The 16,024-nt window shown below is 44.9% G+C and overlaps 1 protein-coding gene across 1 annotated transcript in view; it reads right to left on the reverse strand.

Moving 5' to 3' along the window:
• TG (thyroglobulin) overlaps positions 1–16,024 on the reverse strand; it is a 173,372-nt gene that overhangs the window by 128,872 nt on the left and 28,476 nt on the right. The window contains exons 15-18 of the mRNA XM_081874990.1: positions 14,317–14,471; positions 11,429–11,585; positions 8,385–8,600; positions 1,678–1,827 (exon numbers count right to left, since the gene is read on the reverse strand). Coding sequence (XP_081731116.1) covers positions 1,678–1,827; positions 8,385–8,600; positions 11,429–11,585; positions 14,317–14,471 — 678 coding nt within the window. The remainder of the gene's footprint in view (positions 1–1,677; positions 1,828–8,384; positions 8,601–11,428; positions 11,586–14,316; positions 14,472–16,024) is intronic.

The following is a 16,024-nucleotide window of genomic DNA, read 5'->3' on the forward strand; positions in this document are numbered from 1 at the left end:
TTATTTGCAGCAAAAGTTAAAGGGGTGGGGGAGAGAGAGAGAGAGAGTTGGTGTGCCGTTTTGTGCAAGTGATTCAAGAGCACCCCGTTAATTTAGGTTTGTACGATTAAAGTGGGTTAAAGCTGTCTATTGCCCTAGTCAACTTACACAGAATGAGGTGGTGCAGTTCACTGGTAGACGTCCTAGGAAGTATGTAAAATCAAAACAAAACCTTACACATCTGAAAGGAAGGTTTACTAGAGCTCTCTGTGTCACATGCTAGTTTATCTTATGCAAGGAGTTTTTATGTGACAACTGTGGTCTGATTGGCTACGGTCCAGAATTCTACATTCAGATTGTTCAGTTTGGTTGTATATGGTTTTTTAAAAGTTTTCTTTACCGTTTATGACTAATTTTGTTATGTTGCGGTTATGCATATTTTTTCATGTTGTAAGCCACCTTGAGCATGGTTTGAACTGTGGAATGGCGGCATAGAAATAAAATTATGTATGTATGTATGTGCAGTCTCATTCTCTATCATAGAATCAGTCTTCCACAAATGTATTGCTATAGGTTTGAGGGATAAATCTGGATGATATCCTTCCTGGCCTGTTTATCTTATATCCGCTGAGGTTTAGAAGGTAATAAAAAAGATTGCTGAACTGGTCAGACAAGTTTCTTTGTAAGACTTGGCTGGCCAGTTAAGTACCTTCATTCACATGTCCTAAGAGGCTGCCATAGAGACAAGTTTGGTGGGGCTTTTCCCATCTCAGCTGGCTGGATGCCACACCATCCTAAGATGGAGAACAATAGGTCAATGGTTTCTTGTGTGAGAGAGTCTGGCTGATGCTGGAAGCTGGAGACACAGAGCCATGTCTTGCCTTGTGCTGGACCTAAAGCTGTGTTTTGGGGCTTCCCTGGACCTGGGGAGTCCAAATTTGTTACAGCATTCATGCTGTGAGCCCCATCCTCATCCTATGCTCGGGTTGTAATATATGTGTCAGTTTGCATTTCTTAGTGCAGAAAGTATTGATCTGATGTGTAGAGATCTTTCCTATTCTAATAAATTCAAGAGGGTTCTGGAAGCTTCTCTATGTGAAAGAAGCAAGCAGAAGGTTTGTGATGTTTGGGTTATTCCTTCAGAGAAGCTGAATACAGCTGGCTTAAACTGGTTCTCTTATCTCTTTCTGTCAAGATCATGCTAACTATAAAAGTAAGGCGAGAAGGAGACTGGGTTTCACCTTTCTCTTTCTATCTCTCTTCCTTCTGGTGTGGTGTTCTGTACACAGATAGTTTTAAGGTTTAGTCTTATTACAAGTTATTGTAAGTTTAAGTTAAGTCTGCTGCAACTGGATTTCTTATAGACGGTGCCAATCCTGAATGTATTGGATTTGTGAACATTATGCTCATTTGCCTTCAGTAGCAGTGAAGCTCCACTGGATGAAATATTGACTGCCTCTGGTCTATTCTGGGGGGAATCCTGCAACGTGTTTAAGTTTTTACTCTGCTAACGATACACTGGAATCTACTCTGGATCAATATTGAGTAGAACTCTATGACAATATGTGCCATTGACATTCATTCCAAGGAAGAGAATGAACCCCTGAAAATGGAAATTGATTGGGGTGCGTGCAACAGTATATAACAGCCTGGAAACCAATGGAAAGATACAGAATGCAAATTTTCCCAGACCCTTACAGTGCTCGGCTCTGAAGGCTCCAATAGAGACAGTTGTTTTCCCGAGAGGACATCTGATGCAGGAGGAACTTCCGGCTTGATCTTGATAGAATCCAGAGGGGCATGGAAGGCAGCCATCGTTCTGGAAGAAGGTGCCTGGAGGGCAGACCACTGCAGAGGGGGGGGGGGGAGAGATGTATTATTCCTATGGAATCCAAGGATAATTTTAAATTCAACCAGAAGACACAAATGTATATGCATGGGAATCATGCTGCAGCATCTGGATGTCTGTAGCTCAAAACTAGCTTTTGATTAAAACTAACCTTTGCTTGCTTCTTGGGAGAAAAGCAATGACAAACCTAGACAGCATCTTAAAAAGCAGAGACATCACCTTGCCAACAAAGGTCCCTTTAGTTAAAGCTATGGTTTTCCCAGTAGTGATGTATGGAAGTGAGAGCTGGACCATAAAGAAGGCTGATCGCTAAAGAATGGATGCTTTTGAATTATGGTGCTGGAGGAGACTCTTGAGAGTCCCATGGACTGCAAGAAGATCAAACCTCTCAGTTCTGAAGGAAATCAGCCCTGAGTGCTCACTGGAAGGACAGATCCTGAAGCTGAGGCTCCGATACATTGGCCACCTCATGAGAAGAGAAGACTCCCTGGAAAAGACCCTGATGTTGGGAGAAGGAGACGACAGAGGATGAGATGGTTGGACAGTGTTCTCGAAGCTAGCAGCATGAGTTTGACCAAACTGTGGGAGGCAGTGGAAGACAGGAGTGCCTGGTGCGCTCTGGTCCATGGGGTCACAAAGAGTCGGACACAACTAAATGACTAAACAACAACAACAAATCTTTGCAACCAATTTAACGATAAATTATCAACATTTAGAACAATAAACATCATCATCATCACAACAAGTAGTAATAAATAATAATGCATTTCATTTCAAGCAGTAACATTTGCCTAACATGCTCACTTAGCAACTTATCCTATGCTTTACAACAAAAGTTTGAAATACCCTCAATATCCCCGTGAGGAATGTGGAAGTTTTGTCTCCTCCCAAGGATATACGTAGATGTAGCAGAAATAGCACAGCTTCATTTGCGCTTGCTTGGGCTTTTTAAAAAATATAAATGTCCGAATTATAGGGTTCTAGTTTTTCCTCACTCTTTATTTAACATTTAAGAGGGCTGAAACAAGGAGGGGTGCATAATTCACTTTTTGGTGGGTGGTGGTGAGAAAGGTCTCTTGCAAAAAAAGATTCCTATTCGAGCAACAAAGCAGGGTGAAAATATTCTCACAGGGAGAGAAGAGTTTTGTTGTCACACAGCCAAATCTGATTAGCTGTATAGCACCATGATGTCATTATACTGGCAATAGGAACACTTGCTGTCTGGATGATGCAGCCAGCAGGAGCCCTGGTTTTTTTGGTTTTTACAAAAAATATGTGCCAATTCAGCTGCTGAGAGTTGATCACAGACATTTTGCTGCCAAAGATGGGCTTGATAGTTTCTCTCTCTCTCTCTCTCTCTCTCTCTCTCTCCCCCCCCCCTCCCACTTTCCATGTACAAAAGCCAACTGGACCAGTCACTGAATATTTCAAAGTTGGTTAAAGAGCATGGTGCCGATAATGCCAAGGTTGCAAGTTCGATCCCAGTGTTGGACAGCTGAGTATTCCTGCATTGCAGGGGGTTAAACTAGATGATTCTCAGGGTCCCTTCCAACTCTGCAATTCTATGTTTCTAAAACTTTGTCCTTCAGCAGAGGAAAATGGCCAGAGATTTCAGGAAAAACAGCCGGGGGGGGGTTAACCTCAGAATCTGCTGCCCAGGGCAGTCACTTCACATTGCCTAATGGTAGGGCTGGCCATATAAGAATGACAGTGAACAGGGGGAAATGGTATGAAATGGTAACACCAATAGCAAAGGTGAGAGGTCTTTCAAATAACATAAAGTCTCCTTCTTTTAATTGAATTGTTTTATTGTGTACAGTGATACCGCTGGTTGCGAACAGGATCCATTCCGGAGGCCTGTTCACAACCTGAAAAGAATGCAACCTGCGTCTGTGCATCTGCACGGGTCCCGATTCATCACTTCTGCACATGTGCGTGACATCATTTTGCACATCTGTGCATGCGCGAGCGGCAAAACCCAGAAGTAACCCTTTCCAGTACTTCTGGGTCGCCGCGGGATGCAACCTGAAAACACGCAACCTGAAGCAAACATAACATGAGGTATGACTGTATTTTAATTCTGAAAGTTTATATTTTAACCTTTGTGTGAACATTTTTGGTGTTTTTTGGAACTGAATGGTATATATATATATATATATATATATATATATATATATATATATATTTAAAAAGCCCCAACCCAACCCCAACCCCAATCCCCACCCCGCATGAAAAAAGTTAATTCGCGAAAATTCAGCTCAGTCCTACCACTGTGGTCTCTGCTCAATTCTTTGAAAACGTGAACTGGGTGTGTTTTTATTTTCACAACCTAAAGCATATTGCGATTCTGTGAATTCTTTTTATATGCTAATGATGGGAAGAGGAGGGGGAAATCCAAGAAAAATAAGTCATCACGTCATCTCCAGATGTCAGGAACTGAAGTTTCTACCTGGCAAGGCTTCTAACTTTATATGTGAGTTTTGCGCTGGCAAGATCTCTGGGACTGAATGTCCTTGAAGCCTTATTTATGCCGAGAGCTGTTGAAGAAGGGGAAAGGCTGGAATTTCCAGGTTCCCAAATGTTCTGCATGTACACATGGCCAACAACACACTCAGTTTGCTATCAGAAGGAAGAACTGGGGTTCTTTGACAACACTGAAAGAAATGTGTCATCGATGGACCACAGCAGCGCTCAAACTCATGACCTCAGGGATATGACACAGGTACTTAACCTGTACCCCAAACCTTCAGCTGGAGGACAAGCCTTGTCAGTAGGCTATGAATGCAAGGCCATCATATTGGTACCAGCCATGAGAGTTATGCTCTCTGTCCACTCTCAGAAGCTACCTTTGATGGTGACTTCGAAACTACAGCTAATCCAGAATGCAGCTGCCAGACTGGTGACTGGGAGCGGCCACTGGGATCACACAACACTGGTCCTACAAGATCTACATTGGCACCCAGTTCATTTCCAAGCACAATTCAGAATGGCTTTGCTTTGGCCCTGTACACCTGAAGAAGCATCTCCACCCCCATCATTCAGCCTGGACACTGAAGTCCAGCTCCGAGGGCCTTCTGGCAATTCCCACATGGCAAGAAGTGAAGCTACAGAGAACCAGGCAGAAGGCCTTCTCAGTAGTGGTACGTTTCCAAGCACAATTCAAAGTGCTGGTGTTGACCTTTAAAGCCCTAAACAGCCTCGGCCCAGTATACCTGAAGGAGCGTCTCCACCTCCACCGTTCTGCCCGGATGCTGAGGTCCAGCTCCGAGGGCCTTCTGGCGGTTCCCTCATTGCGAGAAGCAAAGCTACAGGGAACCTGGCAGAGGGCCTTCTCGGTAGTGGCGCCCGCCCTGTGGAATGCCCTCCCACCAGATGTCAAAGAGATAAACAACTACATGACATTCAGAAGACATCTTAAGGCAGCCCTGTTTTTAATGTGTGATATTTTAGTGTTTTTTGGTTTCTATGGAAGCCGCCCAGAGTGGCTGGGGAAACCCAGCCAGATGGGCGGGGTACAAATAAATTATTATTATTATTATTATTATTATTATTATTATTATTATTATTACCCACCCTGTGGAATGCCCTCCCATCAGATGTCAAGGAAATAAACTATTTTCATAGACATCTGAACACAGCCATTTCGGGAAGCTTTTAATGTATGATGATGTTGTTGCTGTTCCCCTGTATTTCTGTTGGGCAACCCAATCAGATTTGCAGAGTATTTAAAACTATTACTATTACTGTTATGATTGCCTGTTTGTCAGAAACACAATGGGGAAGGCACTGTGCCTAGGTGCCAATTCCCTGGGGCCCTGAGTGCCCAAGCACCCACCAAATTCCCCATGAAGGGGCCGGGCACCCACAAATTTTGGCACCAGGGCAATGCACGCTGCATGTCGCCCACGGCCCACAGTCGCAGGGCCAAGGAGGCATTCCTGGCGCTATGATACTCAGTCCCTGCTTTGGGGCTTCCTGTGGGCATCTGTTTGGCCACAAGGAGAACAGGATGCTTTGCTAGGTGAGTTGCCTTTGGCCTGATTCAGCTACAGGGCTCTTCTTATGGTCAGAGTAGGTCAAGCAATATTCCCTAACCATCTTACATATGATAGCCTGGACCTTTAATCACTGTGTATAAGAGGGCAGTGCTGGATTTAGGGTATGCAGGAGATTTCCCTTCACAGGGAGCTGAGCTGAGGGGGCAAAGAAGAAGAAGAAGGAGGAGGAGGAGGAGAAGGAGGAGGAGGAGAAGGAGGAGGAGAAGAAGAAACGCAGCAGCTATATTTATACAAGTACCAACTGAGAAGATCCATAAAAAACAATGCTACCAAAAAGAATTACAGTAATACCTCGGGTTACAGCCACTTCAGGTTGCGTTTTTTCGGGTTGTGGACTGCCGAAACCCGGAAGCACCAGAATGGGTTACTTCCGGGTTTCGGCAGTTGCACATGTGCAGAAGTGCTAAATTGTGCTTTGCACATGCACAGAAGCACCGAATCGCAACCCGCAAGTACGCAGATGTGCAGACGTGGGTTGCGAACGTGCATCCCGCATGGATCACGTTCACAACCTGAGCATCCACTGTATTGTGAAAATAAGAAATATTTGGGGTGGGACCAAATTTGGTCCTCACTCAGGACACCGTATTATCCAAGTCTGTCCCTGAAGAAGGAATTTGCATGATACAAAGGCTACAGCAGCTCAAATTGCTTCTTCTGCATGACTGCTGAAGTTGCAAGAACCCTGTCTTCTCATCTGGCTACCCTCCCTTTATATGAGCTTTGGAGTCAGGCTTCCTCGCAGATCTGAGCAACAAGCAGAACTGGGTTTACTGCCTCTATCTTTGCAGCACTAAAGACCAGACAACGCAGGAGCCTAGTCTGCCATATTTCTCAAGCCCTTTTCAAGTGTCATCCACGGGAAGAAGTGGAGCTGTGCATTTGCACCAAAGGTCCCAACTTCAACACCATGCAGTCCACTGCCCCCACCCCAGACATCTATGCTTCGATGCAGACATATTCCATTGTTTTCGCACAGGCTTCCAAGAGATTGGGGTCCCACACCTTGGAGAAATGTGGATTTGCACAGCTTTTAAGAACACCAAACACCTTCCTGAGTCTCTCAATCATTTGTTTTCATTGTCTTCCTGTAAATGTCAGCCATCTCCTCTATCTGCTCCATCTCAGCTTCCCGACATGTCAACACACTGCTTTAATCCACATCTGCTTAGTGATCTGCACCATTTAGCACCATGTGCTCCTTGCTCATGAAATGAGTGTTCCTTTCATTGATGTCTTACCATACGCCTCTTTAATTTACTTCCCCGGCATTCAGTATTTTAATTTTACCATTTTACACTATTTCTTTTGACACAAGCAGGACACAGCTCTCCTTGGGCTCGCAAAAGGCTAATTTCCTAATATATTTAAAGTATGGATTCTGAAAAGCTCAAGGCTGCTATGTGGAAACAAAGCAAATGGCATGCACCCAGCAAATGACTTGAAAAAAGAATCTAAAGTCTTGGACACCTCTCTGTTTAATTCTTGGACGAAGAAGGGCCTGAACTCTAAGCACTTTCAAATAAAGTTGGCAACAAATTATTTAAGCATTAATCTGTCAGTTGCACCTCTGGGAAGTAGAAGAAGGAAGCAGCTTTGAAGGTAGCCAAAGGAAGGCTGATCGCTGAAGAATTGATGCTTTTGAATTATGGTGCTGGAGGAGACTCTTGAGAGTCCCGTGGGCTGCAAGAAGATCAAACCTCTCCACTCTTAAGGAAATCAGCCCTGAGTGCTCACTGGAAGGACAGATCCTGAAGCTGAGGCTCCAATACTTTGGCCACATCATGAGAAGAGAAGACTCCCTGGAAAAGACCCTGATGCTGGGAAAGATTGAGGGCACAAGGAGAAGGGGACGACAGAGGACGAGATGGTTGGACAGTGTTCTCGAAGCTACCAGCATGAGTTTGACCAAACTGCGGGAGGCAGTGGAAGACAGGAGTGTCTGGCGTGTTCTGGTCCATGGGGTCATGAAGAGTCGGACACAACTAAATGACTAAATAACAACGACAACAACAACAAACCTTTGCAACCAATTTAACGATAAATTATCAACATTTAGAACAATAAACATCATCATCATCATCATCACAACAAGTAGTAATAAATAATAATGCCTGACTACCTGACATTCAGAAGACATCTTAAGGCAGCCCTGTTCAGGGAAGTTTTTAACGTGTGATATTTTACTGTATTTTTGCTTTCTATGGAAGCCGCCCAGAGTGGCTGGGGAGGCCCAGCCAGATGGGCAGGGTATAAATAATAAATTATTATTATTATTATTATTATTATTATTATTATTATTTCAAGCAGTAACATTTGCCTAACATGCTCACTTAGCGACTTATCCTACGCTCTGGTCCATGGGGTCACGAAGAGTTGGACACGACTAAACAACAATGGAGCTCAGAGAAGAAATGTTTCTGAACTTTGCTCAGAAGTGACTGATAACTGCAACACATTAAGAAAACAAAACAGATAGAAATGAAGATGGACCATACCACATCCTTGGAGACTTGGGGCAACTTCTCCAGCATTAAAAACCTTCCGGAAGCCACTCCTGCATCCCAGGCGGACTTCAGGAGATGTACCATTCCTGAGGAAACTGATGGAAGTGTCTGCTTGGAATTGCTCAGGGCCCAATTGGAGGACAAAGCCGCCACTCTTGACCAGTGCCTCAAAGCGCCCAATGAGATTGTCCCCAACCATTGCTCTTTCTATAAGGAAATGAAATACAACAGGGCATTAAAGGAGAGATTGGTGGGAGTAGAGAATCAGGGCTCAATATTCTGCACCATTTGCAACACACGTGTTTGTAACACCGGTTCCCATAGACAAAAATATGTACAGCAGGATTTGGAACTCGGAGATACCAAAGCAATGATTTCAGAAAACAAGATAAACAAGTCTAATCAACAGTTGAGTTCCGTTCACCTTGAAATCATTACACCATATGGAAAGATGGGACACCAAGATTGTTATTCCTTCATTTTCTGTTTATGATATTTTGATAATAATTCTTTGTGGAGGCAGTGAACAGACTCAGATTGTCCTCATGGTGGTCCAGAGAAACTTCCAAAACAAACATTCAATCCGTGTCTAAACACCACTTGCTCTTTGATACATAGGATGTACTTGATACACACAAACATACACATATAGCTGCTTCCCCACATAATCCAGTCCAGATGCATAAATGTAAACACAAATAGATAGCAGAACTGGATACTACACATAATCATTCCTCCCAAAGCCAGCTTTGGGAGATGTTTGCATTTGGTCCTCATTAAGAAAATGGGGAAGACAGATATACGAAGTCCAGGAGATTCCAAAATGGAAAATGAACGCATGCAAAATTTCTGGGAAGAGCTGTTGATGGGGTCTGGCACCTAATCCAGGCAGTAGCATTAGTTTGAGGGAAGCTACACTTGGAATTTATGGCCTGCCTGGCTTCATGATAACCATCTTCAAATATCTCAAGGGCTGTCACATGGAAGATGGAGCAAGCTTGTTTTCTTGCTCTGGAGGGTAAGACCATAACCAATGGATTCAAATCACAAGTTATTCTGACTAAATATCTGGAATAATTTTCTGACGGTAAGAGCTCTTTGACAGTTGAACAGACTCCTTCGGGAGGCAGTAGGACTCTCCATCCTTGGAGGCCTTTAGGCAGAGATTAGATGGCCATGTGTCATGGATGCTTTATGTCAGGGAACTGCCATCAGCTCAGAGGCAAGAGGGGGAAGGGCAGATGGAGTACAGAGAGCCTCCAATAATCATGGGAAGCAGCACTTCCTCAGCGGAGGAAGGAAGCCATGCCTCTAGGGAAGAGCTGCAGGGCTTGGAGGATGCAAGGCAGTGCCAGGCACCTTGCCTGAGCAAAGCGGGGAGGAGGGAGGTCCCCCTTTACCCAAGCCTTCCTTGCGCAGTAGGCTTTCGCGCAGAGAGGGGAGGCATCGCCTAGGGGTCAAGTGACTACTCTGCTGGGGAATGTTTAAGGACTGCCCACTCTCAGATTCTGCTAGTGATGGAGCAAGACATGAATCATAGAATCATAGAGTTGGAAGAGACCACAAGGGCCATCGAGTCCAACCCCCTGCCAAGCAGGAAACACCATCAGAGCACTCCTGACATTTGGTTGCCAAGCCTCTGCTTAAAGACCTCCAAAGAAGGAGACTCCACCACACTCCTTGGCAGCAAATTCCACTGTCGAACAGCTCTTACTGTCAGGAAGTTCTTCCTAATGTTTAGGTGGAATCTTCTTTCTTGTAGTTTGGAACCATTGCTCCGTGTCCGCTTCTCTGGAGCAGCAGAAAACAACCTTTCTCCCTCCTCTATGTGACATCCTTTTATATATTTGAACATGGCTATCATATCACCCCTTAACCTCCTCTTCTCCAGGCTAAACATGCCCAGCTCCCTTAGCCGTTCCTCATAAGGCATCGTTTCCAGGCCTTTGACCATTTTGGTTGCCCTCCTCGGGACACGTTCCAGTTTGTCAGTGTCCTTCTTGAACTGTGGTGCCCAGAACTGGACACAGTACTCCAGGTGAGGTCTGACCAGAGCAGAATACAGTGGCACTATTACTTCCCTTGATCTAGATGCTATACTCCTATTGATGCAGCCCAGAATTGCATTGGCTTTTTTAGCTGCCGCATCACACTGTTGGCTCATGTCAAGTTTGCGGTCAACCAAGACTCCTAGATCCTTTTCACATGTACTGCTCTCAAGCCAAGTGTCACCCATCTTGTATTTGTGCCTCTCATTTTTTTTGCCCAAGTGCAATACTTTACATTTCTCCCTGTTAAAATTCATCTTGTTTGTTTTGGCCCAGATGAAATAGAGGCGTTCTGCATTGTAAATGTTTAACACCAATAATAAAGCCTTTGAAAAGACCAGTGAGGGATCTTGCCTGATCGCTCTCAAGCAACCACACTGATAGGCATAACACTTTAGATTCCTGCGTTTCAGGGGGTTGGAATGGATGACCCTCGGGGTCTCTTCCAACGCTACATTTCCGTTATTCTATTACTTTTTAATGGATGCATAGTCTTTCGCTTGTGCAAGACCATAGGGTCCTTCTAGCTCCGCATTGTCTACAGTGACTTCACTTTGTCAGATGCACCAGACCACCAACAGATGGCCCAGTTCCCCGTGTTATACACTACAAGTGCTGGTGCTATTACTGTTGGTCTCCTCCCAGTGCTGCCACTCCCATCCCAGTAGCTTATGCCTCTGGGAATGTGGAACTAGATATATTTTTGTTAAAGGCCAATTAGAAAGAGCAGAGGAGGAAAACCCTCAGTGATGATCATATTTAAGCACGATTCCGTCCCAACTGGATAGTTAAACCAGATTTTCCTCTGCAGTGTCAAATTTCAGGTTGGTTTTTTTCCCCCCAACATTCCTTTAGTTCCAGGGAGAAACTGAAAAAAATAACAATCAACAACCTCACAATTTTCCTGGCAGTTTTCTAGCACACGTCTATGAATAGGGAGACAGGAATCATTTTGGAAGAACGGGACACATTAACAGCTAAACCCACCAATGTTGTGCAAATCTGGAAGCGAAGCAGCTGGGACTTCCTCAAGAAAAGCTCTCCAGGTGATGTTCACTCCTAGACGGTCAGCAGCAAGGCACTGGACCAGCACAGAAGAATCATCGCAGACAGGAACAGACACCAGATGTTCAAAAGCATTTACCTTAAAAAAAAAAAGAAGCCAAATGTTTCGATGCATGACATTTTCACCTGATGGGTGTATTACAGATGGGTAGATCATGGTGGTTTTGCCTACCTAGCAAATGATGGGAGGTGAAGGGCATAACCAAATGAGGTTGATTGCTCTGAGTGGTCTTTTTCTTTGTGTGTCACAGTTTGAACAGATAGAGACCGAAGCAGAGAGAGACTTAAGACAGTGGGTTTTTAGCAGAGGAAGAACAGTTGGAGTATAGTTGCTCTGTGGGATATTGATGCAATATTATGGTTATGCTGCCTATTGGAGGAGTCTGCATCTTTCCACTATGCTCTGATTGCATATGGTAAACTAGGTAAAGGTAAAGGGACCCCTGAACATTAGGTCCAGTCGTGACCGGCTCTGGGGTTGGGGCACTCATCTCTCTTTATTGGCCGAGGGAGCCGGCATACAGCTTCCGGGACATGTGGCCAGCATGACTAAGCCGCTTCTGGCGAACCAGAGCAGTGCACAGAAACGCCGTTTACCTTCCCACCAGAGTGGTACCTATTTATCTACTTGCACTGGTGTGCTTTCGAACTGCTAGGTTGGCAGGAGCAGGGACTGAGCAACGGGAGCTCACCCCGTCACGGAGATTCGAACCGCTGACCTTCTGATCAGCAAGTCTTAGGCTCTGTGGTTTAACCCACAGCACCACCCGCATCCCTTCCAGTAAACTAGGATATATGACAAAACACCAGAAAACTCCAGTGCTTTCTATCACTGCAGCATGTAAACAAACTACTCTTGCAACTTCCTACCACAGGAGAGCAAATCCCTCTTTATGTAATAATTACTGCTCATCCATCTAAGCTATGGGCAGGGTTTGCGACCCGGCGTGGGCTTCCTGACCCTGGGTGACACCCCTCCTTGCTTGCTGGCCATCACTCCGCCCCCTCTCCATTCAGCCAATCGGCTGCTGGCTGGGGGGGGGCGGAGCAAAGTCCAGGTAGGGCAGGCTCCAGCCGCCCGTCTCTCCAGTTGGTCTTTGGAGAACAACAGGTTGGGAAAGGCTCTCCTGCAAGTTTGCAGACTGTTCACGGCTTTGCTGGCTGGACCTGATGGGAGTTGTAGTCTAAAACATCTGGAGGGCACAGTTTGAGGAAGCAGCTGGATGGGATGAATGGGATGCTGAACCAGTTCTAGCCAAAGCAGGATGAGATGACAATCCTACCAGCCTTCCCCATGAATTCTGAAACTCTGAACAAGGCACATGCTAAAATAAGGCAGGCCAAGTGGAAAACCTTTTATGTGACTTGGCAATCTTTAATATAATGACCATAACGCACTGGAATATATATCCTTCTACATTTTTTGAAGCTGCCCAAATGAGCTAGGTTTTCCGGTGCACATTTGTTTTCTTAATTATCCCAAGCTCTGGAACAGCAGATGTAAAGGAAAAGGGGGAAATGTATTTCGCAATGCCCCCAAAAGTTAGTTGGTTCCATTGCCAAACTTGACAAAAGTTGGTTCTTCGTAACGTTTAGCTGAGGACCAAATTAGACACGATGAGGCACTTCCCCACTGGGTATTGGGAAGGGTGATATTAGTTTACTTGTGCACTGACCCGTTCACATCCACACCTATTTAAAGCACCATTATATCACATTAACATTCATGGTATCCCTCAAAGAGCCATGGAAATCACAGTTTGCTAAGAGGGCTGAGAGTTGTTAGGACTCTCCTAGGACAGTTAGGAAACTAGGGATCTGTGTGATATAGTTGTGCAAAATTCAATCTTCGGCCGACTGCAATGGCTGCCAGTTGGTTTCCAGGTGCAATTCAAAGCGCTGGTTTTGACCTATAAAGCTTAAACAGCTCAGGACTGCAATATCCTTAAGAATCGCCTCTTCCCAAATGAACTGACCCGGGCCCTGCAATTATTATCCAAAGTCCTTATTTGTGTGCTTCCTCCACGAGAGGCCCAGAGGTCAGCAACACAAGAATGGGCCTTTTTGTGATGGCTCCCTGTTTATAGAATGCTCTCCCCAGTGAGGCTGGCCTGGCACGTTCAGTACATATATTTAGACACCAGGCAAAAGTATTATTCTCCCCCCCTCCCCCCGGCCATTGACATTTTAAACTGGGGGAGGGGGGAGATTGTTTTGCTTGTTATTATGTTACTGTATGTATTTTTGTGTTTTTACACTGTAAGCAGCCTGGTGATTCCTGGATTATTATTTTGTGTCTGACCCTTGAATTAAGGACGGTGTATAAATTAAATAAATAAATACGTTGACCCTTGGATCGCCTTGGAAAGCTGCTATGAATTATTATTATTATCATCATTAATATTATTGCCAAACTTAAAAATGGAAAGTGTGATGCTGGTGGTCAACAAAAGAGGTTTAAAGACTCTCTCGAAGGCAAATCTAAAAAAAAATGTAGTATAAACTCTGACAATTGGGAAACACTGGCCTGTGAGCGCTCCAACTGGAGAACAGCCTTTACCAAAGGTGTCATGGGCTTTGAGGACGCTCGAACTCAGGACGAAAGGGAGGAATGATCTAAGAAGGCATGTTTGGCAAACCCTCATTGTGATCAACTCCTGCGCAGAAACCTATGTCCCCACTGTGGAAGGACGTGTCGACCCAGAATTGGCCTCCACAGTCACTTACGGACTCATTGTTAAAATCGTGTTCATGGAAGACAATCTGACTCGGCTACGAGTGATCACCATAGAAGAAGAAGGTATGAATACCTGAATATGACAAAAGCCACGGGCCTTCATCTCATCCAGAATAAAGATCTGGAATGCCCCTAGCAACTTGGAAAAGTCTGGACCACAGGTCTTCTCAGCAGGCAAGACGAGCTGGAAGTGGGTTTGAGTTTGAACGCTCTGGAACGGCTGGAGCCCTTGAAGGAGAACAAAGGAAACCAGTGTTATACAAAACACTCAGACACATCGCCTGTTCTCTCTATTATTATTTTACATACATTTTTCAATCTCCTCATCAATGGGGGTGGGGTGGGGAGCCAAGAATGCAGACTGGATGAGCAGCGAGTGACTAAGACAAAACCCACCTTCTCTCTCATTATCCATATCTAATGCTGGAACAAAGGCATTTCACGTGCAAACCTGTGCACCTTAGGAGATATTTGCACCATAAAGCTGATGAGGACTAATGTGTAAACTAATGTGGAAATGTGGAAAAGTGAACTTTAGGCTGGAAAAAATGAGAAATCGAGAGAAACCAGCATTGACGGATTCGTTCATCCCTAGTGCTAAGAATCCAGCTGCCCACTAGCTGAGGGTTACACCCAGTGATGTCATCCTATTACCAAAAGGACTTCCACCTGCACTATGGAATTTCACCTCTCGCTCCTCTCTCTATGAGCATCACCCCAAAAATGCTCCAGAGGGTCAGGAGGGGGACCTAGAACCAATTTGAGGGTTGTAGCATAGCAGGGAGAGGGAATCTCATTGCGCAAGCAGAAGTCCTTGTGCTAACAGATTGACTTGGTTGGATCCAACCCATAATTTCTCCAGAGGCATCTAAATGTATACATTAGTCTGTGCACATTGTAGGCTAATTTGTACATGAACCTGTGTCCCAAGTTCTTTTAAGTACAGTCATAGCTTGGTTATCGAACGGCTTAGCTGCCGAACAAATCGTCTCCCAAACACCGCAAACCCGGAAGTAAGTGTTCCGGTTTGTGAACGTTTTTCGGAAGCCGAACTTCCAATGCCGCTTCCGCTTGAGTGCAGGGAGTTCCTGCAGCCAATCAGAAGCTGCACCTTGGTTTTCGAACAGTTCCGGGAGTTGAACGGACTCCCGGAACGGATTAAGTTTGAGAACCAAGGTACCACTGTACCTAGCAAAAGCCCTGTTGGAGACAGAGGGACTTGCTTCTGAGTAAAGATGCAGAGGACAGAACTATAAAAGAGATCAGCTTAGGCTGTTTTGTTCTCATACAGGTTTAAAAGGTAGATTCATTACAAACACAGCCAAAAAGTGAATGGAGATAAACTGCATGGGAGGGGAAAGTCCATTTAACCTGATATGCAAATGCAAAACGCATGTCTTCCGCTGTTATATGCGGGTCACAAGTCCTCTCTATTCAAGAATGTCGACATGCCCAGATGGTTCATCACGTGCAGCCAGAGGGGTTAGTGGTGTGTGCCAAGATTCAAAAAAATCCCCCCTCCAATATTTGCTTTTATTCTTCCGGGGGGGGGGGGGAGGTGACTCAGAATGCCAAGTGGCTGGGAAGGCAGTAAGGATAGCAATAAACCTGGAGGACCAATGGCTTCCAGCAGCAGCAGAAAAATAAAAATAAATCTATACACAGAAGTCACCAAATTCTGGAGATTACGTGAACTGACAGTAGCTGCCAAGTTCAAACATCTGGTGCTCATCTGTTTAGCTCAGAGTAAGCACCTCCATCAGATTCATCCAAAGCTTGGA

Source organism: Podarcis erhardii (genome assembly GCF_964252035.2).
Source record: "Podarcis erhardii genome assembly, chromosome: 8".
In the NCBI taxonomy this organism is placed as follows: Eukaryota; Metazoa; Chordata; class Lepidosauria; order Squamata; family Lacertidae; genus Podarcis; species Podarcis erhardii.